The following is a 13262-nucleotide window of genomic DNA, read 5'->3' on the forward strand; positions in this document are numbered from 1 at the left end:
CATCCCAGCCAGGGCTTTGTCAAGCCTGACCTTAAAAACCTCTAAGGAAGGAGGTTCTACCACCTCCCTAGGACTCCTAGAATAAATAACAGGAACTTTCCCATTCGTGGGAGACAAATGTCACCCCTCTGATCTTATGGCTGTCTCTGGCCCTAGCAGAAGGGGAGGAATGTTGATGCTCCTGAGGAATACTGGACAGATATAAGACTGAAATGTGTGCACTCTGAATTCTCTCATAGGTGGCTCACTAGGCCAGCTGATTAAACAAAGTGGCTACTTGCCAGAGGATAGAGCCCTCCATTACCTGGGTCAAGCATTAGAGGGTCTGGAGTATCTTCATGCTCACCACATTCTGCATGGAGATGTCAAAGGTAGGGTTCTGTGTAAAACACCCTATTACTCTTCTTCCTCTTAACATCTGACAGAACAGGCTCTTACTAATTCCAGATGGCTGCTGGGTGTCTCAGTGGGTTAGTGCACTAGCTTTTCAGGCTCTGTACATTCAGTCATAAGTGGTGAGTATAGTAAGCTCCACTTTTTCCTCTCTACCACTCAGTTTGGCATGACTTTGCTTGGGGAGGCCCAACTCTGGAGTAGAGGGGACTCTGCAGGTCAGAATTGGCAGACTCATGCATGGCATTATGTCTTCCTCTAGCTGCTGGTATTTGCTTACTTTTGTGAGCATGAGAAGTGTCCTAGGTTTGCGCTCAACAAGGACTTTGGCTCCTGGCTTTGGCTTCTTTTGCATAGGGCAGACTCCAATGAATAGGACATTGATTTTAAGCCTTTTCACTGGCAGCGGACAACGTGCTCTTATCCAGTGATGGAAGCCGGGCTCTCCTCTGTGACTTCGGCCACTCTGCTCGCCTTCATCCCGATGGCTTGGGGAAGTGCTTGGTGACGGGTAAGGTTTTGCCATGGTTCCGTATTGTCCCTTTTGGGGCCAAGTTGCCTTGTAAGCTGTAGCTCTGTATGAAAGTTTTGGGCACCTGTGGGCTGCATTTGGCTCCTGGGATCACCTTTTGACAACTCCTTAGTGCAGAGGTTGGCAGCCTTTCAGAAGTGGTGTGCTGAGTCTTCATTTATTCACTTTAAGGTTTCACATGCCGGTGATACCTTTTAACGTTTTTTAGAAGGTCTCTCTCTAAGTCTGTATATTGTATAACTAAACTATTATTGTATGTAAAGTAAACAAGGTTTTCAAAATGTTTAAGAAGCTTCATTTAAAATTAAATTAAAATGCTGATCTTACGCTGCCAGCCTGGGGTTCCGTTCACCTAGACCGGCAGCCAGGACCCCAGCTGGTGAGGGGCTGGCAACCAGAACCCCAGACCAGCAGTGGGCTGAGCAGGGCTGGCGGCTGGGACCGGGGTTGGGCTGAGCAGCTCAGCCCACTGCTGGTCTGGGGTTCCATCCGCCAGCTTCTGCTGGCCAGGGCCCAGCTCAGCCTGCTGCCGGTCTGGGATCCCGGCCCTGTCCACATAGTGTCTACCTTCCTTCTCCCTGGTTCTAGCCCATTTTTTTTTTTTTCTCTGTCTCTCTCTGCATTGAGCTGATGGTGGGAGTGCACTGAGCACAGGCCGGGGGGTGAAGGAACAGGTTGGGGTGTAGGGTCTGGCCAGGAGCTAGAATGAGGAAGGGGGCTCAGGGTTGGGGCAGGAGGTTTGGGTGTGGAGTGCTTACTTGAGCAGCTGCCATTTGGTGCAAGGGGTGCAGGTGGGAATGTGGGGGGAGGGGCATGCAGGAGCTCCCATTTGATGCTCAGGGTGGGGGTGGGAATGTGAGGGGTGCAAGAGTCAGGGCATGGGGTGTGGGGGGGCTGGGTATGTGGGGGGGCGCAGGGGTCAGGACTGGGGGTGTGGGCATGGGGCTGTTACCAGCCTCCTGCCCAGAGCGGCTCACGGCAGGGGCTGGAGGGGATATGCCCTGATTCCACCCCCCCCTTCCCAAAGGCCCTGTCCCCACCTCTTCTCCGTCTCCTCCCTGTAGTAACTCCGCTTCTCCCCCCTCCCTCGCTGATTGATCAGCGGCAGGGAGAGAGCGGAGGAGGAGGAACCCAGCATGCTGGGAGAAGAGGCGGGGGGGAGCTTGCCTGCCCTGCAGCAGCAGCCCGCAGGACCAAGCTTTTTCACTCTGCCCTGGCAGGGGAGGGGCCATGGGTGGAGTAGAGCGGACCAGGGCAGGCAGGATTTTTAATGGTACACTGCTGCCTGCCGGGGTCCCAACCTGGATTCGTCAGCAGGCTGAGCTGGGTTCAGCAGCAGGTTGAGCTGGGCCGGCGGCTGAGACCCGGCAGGCAGCAGTGTGCCACTAAAAATGGGCTTGCGTGCCGTCTTTGGCGCACGTGCCATAGATTGCCGACCCCGCCTTAGTGCATACTGAGCAGGTCTGATGGCAAACTGAGTTTCACTTGTGTCCCTAGGGTGCTACATGCCTGGCACAGAGACGCACATGGCTCCAGAGGTAGTAATGGGAAAACGCTGTGACTCAAAGGTGGATGTCTGGAGCAGCTGCTGCATGATGCTGCACATGCTCAATGGGTGTCATCCTTGGACTCGGTATTACAACCACCCTCTTTGCTTAAAGGTGAGTGATCCACAGTACACCATGCCAGAAATCCAGAGTGACAAACAAACTCTGACTATATCCAGCAAGCTGGTGTGAGCTACAGGGAAGAAGTCTGAAAGGTGCAAATAGGGGACTAGCAGGTGGTAGGGATCTTAATTTGGGAGCAGCTTACTTATGTTACTTGTTGGCCCTATTTTGTTCATGCACACTAGCTGCTTCCTGTTTCTCCTCTGCTCATCACTGAGGTGCACGTTCTTAACTACTTGTAGAATGAATTGTTACCAGGCCCCTGATCCTGATTCCACACTTCTTAAGCCAAGAGACAGTTAAGTGGTGGATGTGGCCAACTTAGGGGGGAACTTGTCTCTTTTGGAAGCAGACTGGAATGTTTGTTCATTCAGTTTAACCTCTTTTCCTTGCTGTTTTATGTGATACAGATAGTCAAAGAGCCACCTCCTTTGAGGGAAATCCCACCTTCCTGTAACCGTTCCACTGTCGAGATTATTAAAGCCGGGCTAGAGAAGGAGCCACTTAAAAGAGCTTCTGCAGCTGAGTTGAAGACTAAGGCTGACATAGCTCTGCAGGAGGGTAAGAATGTCCTGCTTCTAAGGTCCTGCTCATTTATTACTAACTACAACTGGTAAGAAACCAGCCACATCTGAAACATGCTGCTTGTGATGCAAAGACTTTCCCAGATGCAAGTACTGTACAAAATGACCCCTGTTGATGCTGTAATGTATGTGTTGCCTTGCTGCTCCTCATCTATACACAAAACACTTACATCCCCTGGAGTTGGATGGGGGCATGTAGATGACCCTGTTCGTATAAATCACCAGGAAAGGAGCCCTGATGAGTTCAAAGTCCAGATAGCACTATTTTAAGTACTGGCATGCACTCTTGCATCCCTCTTCATTGTTGGAAGCAGATGTTGTGCTCTCTGTGAGGCTAATGTTAGCATGAGCCAAGGCTGTGGTAGGCAACCCGAGAGCCCCATGTCTCTCCCACTAGCCAACGGCAAACAGCTGGTGTTTAGTATATAGCAAATATGAAAATAGTGTCCCATCCCTAAATAAAACCTATCCATATGCTAATGTTCCTTCTTTGAGACTATCTCATAGATTTCCCCCAGAGAGTTTGCAATATGCAGGAACTGATTTATGGGGAAGTTATAGGCTTCATCTTTTGAAGCCCTTGGGTATTCCACAGCAAGATACAGTACTGCCTGCTGTAGAAGCGTGCTACATCTCCCTGTATAACAGTCCTATATGTCTTTGTTTTGTAGTGGGAGATGTGAAGAACCCCTGGAAAGAATACAGAGAACCTAGACACTTATCTTTGGATGAAAAAAACAATCTGCACACCTCCCTGTCCCCAACAGTCAGCCTGATTTCTGAGACTTTGGCTAGCCCTGGGTCCGCATTCAAAGCTCCTTGCCTATCCCAAAGCCTGCAGCCACCATCTCTGGAGCTGACAGAGAAGACTGAGGTAACCCCTTGGAATCTGTGCAAGGAGTTACCTAGGATCTGTGATCCACTCTCTCCCTCCTCCCTGGCTCCTGTCCCCACCAAGAGCAGCAGCTCCTCAGAACGGGCAACAACTATCTCGGAACAGGAGCTTCAGCAGCTGGAAATAGGTAACATGGAGACTAGCTCTCTACTCTGTTAACAGAGCTTGGTATGTGATAATGCAGCTGCTGTTTTCTGGCTTTTTCTCTTTGGTGCCCAGAAATGGTTTTGTTTTTCACTTTTCCAAGAAAAGGGAAAACGCCTCATGTGTTAACCTCCCCTCCCCCCAAATTATCAAGATGAGTGGTTCTCAATCACTAGCATGTGCATCAGAACCAGTGGTGTGGGATTCTGAGACTGATGCTTCTAGGTTCCCCTGCCCTTCCTTAATGAAGGGCTGTAGCGTCTTGCCCCTTTTCAGCCCCATTCAGTTGCAGAGCCTAAACTCTATAGAAAATTTGCATATGCTGCAGATAGTGTGGGTTCTAACTTGGGGGAGACCTTTTGGCTGATCAAACCATCTTGTTATGCTGGATGAAGCATAATTGATAGGAGCTGTGAAAAACTGACTAGTGCAGCTAAGATTTGTCTGGTAAGCTTCCTGAAGAAATAAATGTGGGAAGTATATCTCCTGTGTCCAGCAGCCAAGCAGCTTGATTTCCAGTGTCTTGGAAAGTGCAGCAGGAGCACTGGTCAAGTTTTAGTCCTTTCCATTGGCCAGAATAACACTAATGTGCTCTCTTCTGATGTAGACAGGCATCTTCTTTCACTTAATGAATGATGTGGAAAGCTGCAGGAATAGTATTTGAATGAATAATCTGAAGTCCTTAAATATAACACAATCTTGGCAAATTCCTGTCAGATGCAGTAGGGCAGTATTACTGCAGAATGCTCCTCTAGTAGATAAGGAAATTCTGTTTTGAGATTTGCTTGATATCACAAAGTGGAGATTAGCATTTGCAGGGCCCTGTGCTCAGATCATTAGCCCAGTCTTCCTGCAACTTCGAGCTCTGGATACCCTCCAGGCAGGGGATTACAGGGACTAGGGCTTGTTTTAAATTCTAGCTTGGCTAAGAGTTCTCTAGACACACAGCAGGAGAATCCAGAGTGGGTGGCTATCTTGTGATCAGAGTACTGAGTTGGGACTGCTGGGTGCCATTCCTGGCTCTGGGCTTGGCAAGTGATGTGTAAATCACTTTCCTGCTCCGTGCCTCAGTTCTCTTCCCCCTCCCCCCCCCCCGCCCTTTACAGTGGGCACAATAGTACCTACCTCACAGGGAAGTTGCGGGTAATGTGATATTTGTAAAGAGCTTTGCGTTTCTTTATTATCCCTCATTCAGGGTTTAAAGTATTAATTACAGCAAAAAGGAGAGGGGTTGGGGAGGCATGGGATCAGAACAATTGCAAATCTCTCTCCATTTCCTCTCTCTTTTGCTTTTAGAGTTGTTTTTGAACAGCCTGTCGCAGCCGTACTCTCTGGAGGAGCAGGAGCAAATGCTCTCGTGTCTCAGCATTGACAGCCCACTCATGTCTGATGCCAGCGAGAAGGTGAACAAACAGATCCCAGCAGTGGTTGCTGTGTGGTTATGAGAGGCATCTGCCTTCTGATTTAAAATGGGAGGTCCAGCGTCACCAGCAGTGGAGACGTGGCAGTACGGCCCCTGGCAGATGTGCTGCCTTTCCCATTACCTCTGGGTCAATCTGTGGGTGGCCTAGGGACTGTTCTGTGGAGGGGATTCTCCCTTCTTTGGACACAGGAAGGTGGGCGCTCGCACTGTGGTTTAATAGTAACAATCCTGCATGCTGTACTGATGGATCGCATGGCCCTTGTATATGCAGTGTCAGGAAGTGAGCTGTATGCATGGTTACTTTTTCAGAACTCTCTGAAGGCCTCTCAGAGCCTGAGGGACACCATGAGCTCTGGGGTTCACTCCTGGAACAGTCAGACTGATGGACAGAGCTTCAGCTGGAACAACCTGCTGTATCGCAGTCGGCACACAGACACCCCCAGCTATTTTAATGGTGCGTCGATTTGGGTCTCCAAATCTGGACACAGCTACCCCCTCTCTTGGGGCGGGGGTGGGGGGGTGGTTCAGTAGCCACTGTGCATGAGTAGCTGTTTTTTTTTTTCCAAGTTTTCTCTCCCCATTGGTACAAGGGAATCATCCCTGGGAGGTGGGAGAGGGTCTTGTTAAGTCTGTGACCCTTCATCTGGTGAAAAGCCCATGAGCTTCAAAGAGGCTGTGCCCGCAGCTCCTGGTGAGTTCATGGGGTGCTCAGGCCCTTGAAGAGCAAGGCAGCCAGAGGAAAACTGCTGACTGCATAGCTTCAAGGGGTGCAGCTCTGTGCCTCGTACGTATTTGCCGTGCCTCTGGGCTCTTGGACCAGCGCACATGAGCCCCTTAGTGGCAAACCCTGTACCTCAGGCTCCTACCAGGGCATTGGACGCTGACTGATCTCCGTTGGAACAAGAGACTGTAACTCCACCAAGCCTGCAGGAGGAGTAAATGACTCTCTGTTTCAGGAGTGAAAATCCAGATCCAGTTGCTAAGTGGAGAAAATCTTCATATCCGAGAGTTCCACAGGACCAAGGTGGGGGACATTGCTACTGGGATAAGCCACCAGGTGAGGAGCCAGCCAAGTGCTGTGACTCAGATGGTGGCGGCTGGGCCGTCACGTGCTGGTCAAGAGTGGGCTACTGCTGGAGGGCAGGTGGTGGTGGCTTGGGGGTTAATGGGCTAGTCCGCTTACACACCTTCTTGACTTGTACTTTTTAGACAATGTTGAGAGATGGTTGAGTTGTTCAGACTTCTGGGGCTCCTTCTTTCTGACTAGAAACGTTACTGGTTTTCTAGGGAAATTAGAATACTGCTTGCATAGAAGAGGCATGTAGTGAATGTCAGCTAGAGAAAATGGCTGCTCATCGGTTTATAATGGCCATGAGGGCATGTTGTCAGCTTCCAGTGTAAATACTGGGCTGCCTCGGCTGGAGACTGCAAGGTGTGAGGGAAGGGCAGTTACCAGTGTCACAGGATTGTGAGGCTCAGTTGATCTTAAAATGCTTTGACCTTCTCAGAATGAAGGGGCTGTAGAAGTGTAAAGGATTTGTATTATTGGAGTATACTCCTTTGGGATAAGCCATTCACTTAAGAATCACGAAGCAGAGAGTTCCAGCTAAAGAGAGAAGGGCACAGGAGCCTAAACTAACCCAGCCATCCCAGTTAATGAACAGCCAGCAGTAGGCACTAAACGTCTGTGGGAATCCAGCTGCAGGAGAAATACCATCTCGATTTGGCTTCTGAAATAGTCAATCACCAGGGGAGAATTAGGACATGATCCCTGCCAAGCATGAACCTCCTTTCTCCTTGCACTTTGTTAATCAGAACGCTGTTAGCCAGCTAGAGTATTCCTGTCATGCACTGAATTAGACTTTGATTGCCAAGTGCCACAAAGCTTTGTTTGCTCTGGTTCACAGATACCAGCCTCTGCTTTCAGCCTTGTTACAAAGGAAGGTCAACCTGTTCGCTATGACATGGAGGTTCCTGACTCTGGTATAGAACTGCAGTGCACCCTTGCTCCTGATTGCAGTTTCGGTTGGACGTGGAGAGTCAAGCATGGTCAGCTGGAGAATAGACCATAAGGCTTTTGGTCTTGGAGGTCACTTCCTTATGTTGAAGCATGGAATTACAGAAGCCCACAACCAACTTTGCTTGATAAGCATCCAATGCAGCTATTGATGTTTCCTACTGAACTAGGATTCAGGGTTCAGCTATTCCCTGCTTTAGTGCATCAACTCCTTGCTGCTTGGTCTGGATTCAGTCTCTGCAAGGCAGTCTCTTGCGTGAGGGCTGTGAACATGCTGAGATTGAATGCAGCAGAGAGGAACAGGATTGTACTGCTGCACATCGGCACTTTCCAGGAGAATGCTGGGGAAGGGGCCGGCCACCTCGATTGCTCAGAACTCCGACATGAAGTCTGTAGAATTCGAACTCTAGAGGAAGGAAGATGGGGATCTTGAGTATAGTAGGATGGTGGATGAGGAGGTGGCAAACTCCTTTCTTGGTGAAGGAAAAATTCTGTTTCTGTAGGTTTTGAATAGCATCACTGCCTTAAGATTAGAGCAGTGAGGAAAATAGAAGCTGTAACTGGCTGGGTTTAAGGGTTACAATCAAATCATTGTATTCCCTGTTTCCCTTCCCAGCAGCACTCTGTTTTTTGAGGTTGCAGCTTCTGATCAGAAAAGGATTAGGGCCACTCTCCAGAAGGGCTTTCCTTTCACCTCTGATTTCAACAACCCCTCTTTTTAGTTCTGGTCCACAGAGATCTTGCATTATCCCACTCTTTCATTATTGTAAACAATATATATCAAAGAAGGGAATACATGGTCAGGAGGCTTGAGAGTTGAACTCCTGGGTTCTGTTCCCAGCTTTGCCATTGATGTGCTGTGCCTTGACTAACCTTTTTGAGAGTCAGTTTGTCCATACGATGGATAGAATACAGGTGGGAGGAATGGCAACTAGATTTAACCCCTATGGAGCATGTCAAGGTCAATGAACTATGTAAGTCCTCTGTTAGAGCCATGGCTAAGAGTACTGTAAGGAAGCAACTATCATTATCCCCATTTTACAGATCAGAAATCTGAGGCAAGATCAAAGTGACTTGGCCAAAATCACACTCTGAATGCATGGCAGAGCTGGGACTAGAACCCATGGTTCCTGACTAGCCAGTGCTTTGTCCACAGACCATGTTGCAAATTATAGTGAAACTTGCAAGTAATGCTGGGCTAAAGTACAGTTCTCCTCTGCCTTTATTAGAAGATGCAAGCACATTAAGCCTCTAATCTTCAATGGTCCCTTGCATGGTTAATGTTTCCGGCTGTATTATATGATCAAAAATCCTGAATCAGAAAATCAAAGCTCTTGCAAATGTGAATTGCAAGGTAAGAGTAGAACTTTACAAGCAAAGAGGTGATTTTTGAGCAGCAGTGTAGTGATATTTCTATACTTGTTTAATCCCAAAATACTTCAACTATACAGCGTATATATCTACTGTAGCTGAAATGCAGCCAGCTCTGGCATCTAGCAGTAACCAGCTAGAAAATAAAACTTGGCATTCCTACCAAGAGGGGAGACTTGAGTTCCATTACACTTCTTCTCAAGAAAAGTGTCATGGGAATTCAGCTTTTTAAATTTTGATAGAGAGCCTCCATGACTTCTGTTTTCAGAAGCCATAAAGTACATTAAACTGTTCTGCTACCTTGGAGTGAAAGGCTGAATTAGCATTGCCGGGGTTGGAATCTCTTTCCACGGAGCTGAGGAATTCCAAACGCTAATGCTTTGTCAACTGCAGCAAATTCATTGGCAGTGGGGACTTTGGTTCCTGTCTCTACTCCTGGGGCGCAGGATTTTCTTTGTCCTCTATCAAGAAAACCGTGGCATTATAATCCACAGCTGATGGTGTGTTGCTGTGACATAACCCAGTATATGTCTCCCCCTTATCCATTGTTTCGCATATCCGTCGCTCCTCAATAGGGGAACGTGTTCCAATTCACGTCAGTCCTGATCTGAATATCCGTCATTTGCAACTTACAGTACAGTACTGCAACCAATGGATATGTGGATTGGGACCGATGTAAAGGGAACGTGTTCCCCTATTGATGAGTGCCAGATATGGGACAGAGATGAGTAGCCATGAGTGGGCCACCACCCACCCATTTAACATCCAGGCCCATCCTGCCAGTCCCAGCTCTGCTCCCACCCCAGCACTTGAGCCAAGCCCCCATCCCAGGTGGGTGTGCACATTTTTCCAGGAGCCCCTGGCCAGAGCATCTGTTGTGCGTCTCCCCCCCCCCCACCCCCTCCCGGGCTGGCTGGAGAGGGGAGAGAAGCAGACAGATCACTCCTACCCCTCTGTCCCCAGTCATTGCCCACCCACCCAAGTGTCCCCTCCTGCCTATGCCAGTGCTGTACTAGTAGGTCCCCAGAATCCGTCATCTTGGGATCCGCTGCCCTTTTCAAGAACGCAACCCCAACGTAAACCAGGGACCCGCTGTATTGCCTGTCACCCCAAAGGTTGCTCATGCCAAAGTCTCCATTTTTGTCACGGAAGCCACTGGTTCCGTGACCTCCATGACTTCTGCATGGCTGGTGCGCCTGGCCCGGGAGCTGCCTTAGCAGCTTGGGTAGCTCCTGGGACAAGCACACCGGCCGCTGCTGGGGCAGTCTCAGGCCCCCGGTCCCCCAGCAGCAGGAGTTTGGGGGAGGGGCTCTCCGGAAGGGCAACAGCAACTCCCCTCCCTCATCTCCACATGCTGCCTCCACCCGCAGACCCATGGGAGCTGCAGAACCCAGGCCTTGGGGCAGAGCAGGGTCAGCATGTGGAGCCAAGAGCTGGGGTCACCACTTCCCAGGAGCTGGTTAGGGAGCCTGCCCCAGCCCCCCACCCCCACCCCCCGCAGTGCCCTCCTAAGCCGTGCTTCCCTTCATCCACACCCATTTTAGTCAGGGGTATATAGTAAAAGTCTTGGACAGGTTATGGGTTGTGAATTTTTGTTTACTGCCCATGACCTGCCCATGAGTTTTAATAAAAATATCCATGACTCAAACATAGCCTTACTCATGCCCTCTGTTCCGTCACTTAGTCCTGGTCTACACTAGGGAGGGATCGATCTAAGTTATGCAACTTCAGCTATGTGAATAGCGTAGCTGAAGTCAGTGTACTTAGATCTACTTACCATGGTGTCTTCGCTGCAGTAAGTCAACGGCTGACGCTCTTCTGTCGACTCCACCCACGCCTCTTGCCCTGGTGGGGTACGGGAGTTGACGGGGGAGCACTCGGCGGTTGATTTATTGCATCTAGACTAGACGTGATAGATCAACCCCTGCTGGATCAATCACTGCCCATCGATCCAGTGGGTAATGTAGACAAGCCCTTAGAGTCTCATTCTGGTATCTGAGGGGACACTACATAATTTTACCAGTTTCTCCTTAGTAACTTCCACCTTTTTAACCTTTTGGTGTCGAACTCTGCTAAACACTAGAGCAAAATGCAGCAGCCCTCAGTGTTAGGAGAGTGAGCTCTACATTTTACTTATAGCATTAATGCTGCCCTTTTTATGCTGGGAACTTATCTGAATGATGAGTAAAAGTGTAAACATTTGTGAATCCAGGTAGGCAGGATGTGTATATCCTCCTGTGCTTTGGCACACCAGCATTAGCCAGTATCTCTACCCCATGTATCTCGTCCTCCTTAAATCCGATGCTGTCCTCTTCATTGTAGCTTCATATCACTGTGATCCAGCTTCCATGTGACAGATTCCCATTGTCAGCTGAGCAGGCCCTCGTGTCCACTATCTCCAGCTGACAGGGACAAGGCTGACTTTCATTACTGGTACCACAAGCCAATCGCTTTTCCTTACTGTCCTTGAAGTGTGGATCTGCTCTGTAAACTGACTTCATAAGGTGCCTCAGGGCACCATGTTTGAACAATTCCAGATCAAATTTACCTTTCAAGTAAGAGACGGCTTTCCAGCTCAGACGCCACCGGCCCTGACTCTTGTCGCCAATGACAATATGCTGGTGCAACTTGGTGAAATAGTCTGCTGCTGGAGCCAGTGAGATTCCAGGTCCCTCCCCTGCAGCTGGGTGGCTCTGCAGTGCTAACAGGAGTACAACATGGGGGACAGCTCTCGTCGCTGGAATCAGCAGATCTGGCTGAACGTGCTCGAGTACGAAGGTGCTGCTTGCTGTTACCTGCGCACTGTCCCGTGGAGAACCCCAGTTTAGGGCAATAGAGGAGGAAGGAAAAGCAAGAGTGGTGGCACGCACCACTCCCTCCTGGAAGGGTCTGGGCAAAACTATGCCACTGAAAACAAAACCAGAAGCAGCTGTTAGGGTGCAATGGGTGCTACTTCTAGGGGTGGAAGCTGCCCTATTTTCCATAGGCTTGAACAATTTGTACACGGATGACACTTTACAAAACTGACTTCTTAAAAAAATATAAATTTAGATGCAGGTTGACCTGTCCATGAAAAGAATAAAGCTCTTTGTTCTCGTGGCTGTGTCAGAGTGGCATTGTCTGTGGTTTTGTGTCTGTGTTGTGATACTGGGAACCCGACAAATCCAGTTACATTCAGCTCTGCTGCTGCAGTGTCAGTGGGTTCTTGCGGGACATCACCTGATTGGGTTATAGAGAAGTGGCTTTCAAACAGCTCCACCCCCTTCCCCATTCCACCAGTCGCCCTGCTAAGACAGGGATATGCTAATCCATTTCAGGAAGGGAAGTTCTTGGGAGGGGGAAAATGGGCCTCTAATTGCAAACCTATCCATTTAATTAGTCCTAAGCTTAAAACTAGCCCAAAGACCCTAGCACCTGTTTGGTTCATCTCTGCTACAGCCCTAGCCTAGATTCCAGGTTAGTCAAGCATTCTAGTATTTCTGGGTGAGTAACATCTTCTCGTGGGAGGTGTCTGCTGAGAGGGCTCTGGAGGGCAGTGATAGGAGGAGGAGGGGAAACCTAGGCTGGGAATCTTGAAAAATGCCCTGGCAGGGAGATGGAGTCTAGGTGTGGAATTGGGGAAAGCCCTGTGCTTGAGATGTCTGAAAGTAACCATACTGTGGGGATGGCCCCCCTTGACATGGAGGGGCAAGGTGAGCCTTGGGAGGTGGTCTGATTTGGTCACCTGCAGCAGCCTTCCCAGGGCTGAGAAACTGCATCACTTGGAGCCTCTCCCTGACCCGAGCCACCCCTTGAAACCCAGGTTTTGTTCTGCTCCAGCCTGGCCTTTCCCCTTCAAGAGCCATGCTCTAGGCTGCGGGACAGCAGCAGGCCGAGGCACCAATGCAAAGAGTCCGACCAAGGTATGAGGCTTTTTAAAATACACAGGGATAACCTGGGCTGTCTGAATATTACCTCAATATGGGATATCTGCACAGGGAGTGAATGGGGCAGGAGTGGGAATGTTTGCAAGAGCTCTAGATCGAGATTTCTCTCTCCTCTTCCCCCCCCCCACCCCCACTGTGTTTCTCACACAAATAACTCTCATGGTGCCATAACTCCAGCTGATGTAGAAGGGCCAGTAATGCTGACAGTGTCCCCCCTGCAGTGTGACAGGGGAGGAGGTGAGCAGCATGTAGAGAGGTACCTAGGCTAGTAGCGTGGGTAACAATCGCGATGAAGCTGCAGTGGCCG

At 49.6% G+C, this 13262-nt stretch overlaps 1 protein-coding gene across 4 annotated transcripts in view; it reads left to right on the top strand.

Moving 5' to 3' along the window:
* The window catches only part of MAP3K14 (mitogen-activated protein kinase kinase kinase 14), a 29428-nt gene extending 17300 nt beyond the window's left edge, over nucleotides 1-12128 (top strand). For all 4 annotated transcript variants that reach the window (XM_048829768.2, XM_048829771.2, XM_048829769.2 and 1 more), the window contains 9 exons: nucleotides 240-371; nucleotides 800-904; nucleotides 2423-2586; nucleotides 3006-3156; nucleotides 3851-4201; nucleotides 5515-5621; nucleotides 5951-6095; nucleotides 6598-6698; nucleotides 7549-12128. In XM_048829768.2, coding sequence (XP_048685725.1) covers nucleotides 240-371; nucleotides 800-904; nucleotides 2423-2586; nucleotides 3006-3156; nucleotides 3851-4201; nucleotides 5515-5621; nucleotides 5951-6095; nucleotides 6598-6698; nucleotides 7549-7713 — 1421 coding nt within the window. In that variant the 3' untranslated portion in view covers nucleotides 7714-12128. The remainder of the gene's footprint in view (nucleotides 1-239; nucleotides 372-799; nucleotides 905-2422; nucleotides 2587-3005; nucleotides 3157-3850; nucleotides 4202-5514; nucleotides 5622-5950; nucleotides 6096-6597; nucleotides 6699-7548) is intronic.
* Nucleotides 12129-13262: the final 1134 nt, after the last annotated feature.

This window comes from Caretta caretta, chromosome 27 (assembly GCF_965140235.1).
Source record: "Caretta caretta isolate rCarCar2 chromosome 27, rCarCar1.hap1, whole genome shotgun sequence".
NCBI classification, from domain to species: domain Eukaryota; kingdom Metazoa; phylum Chordata; order Testudines; family Cheloniidae; genus Caretta; species Caretta caretta.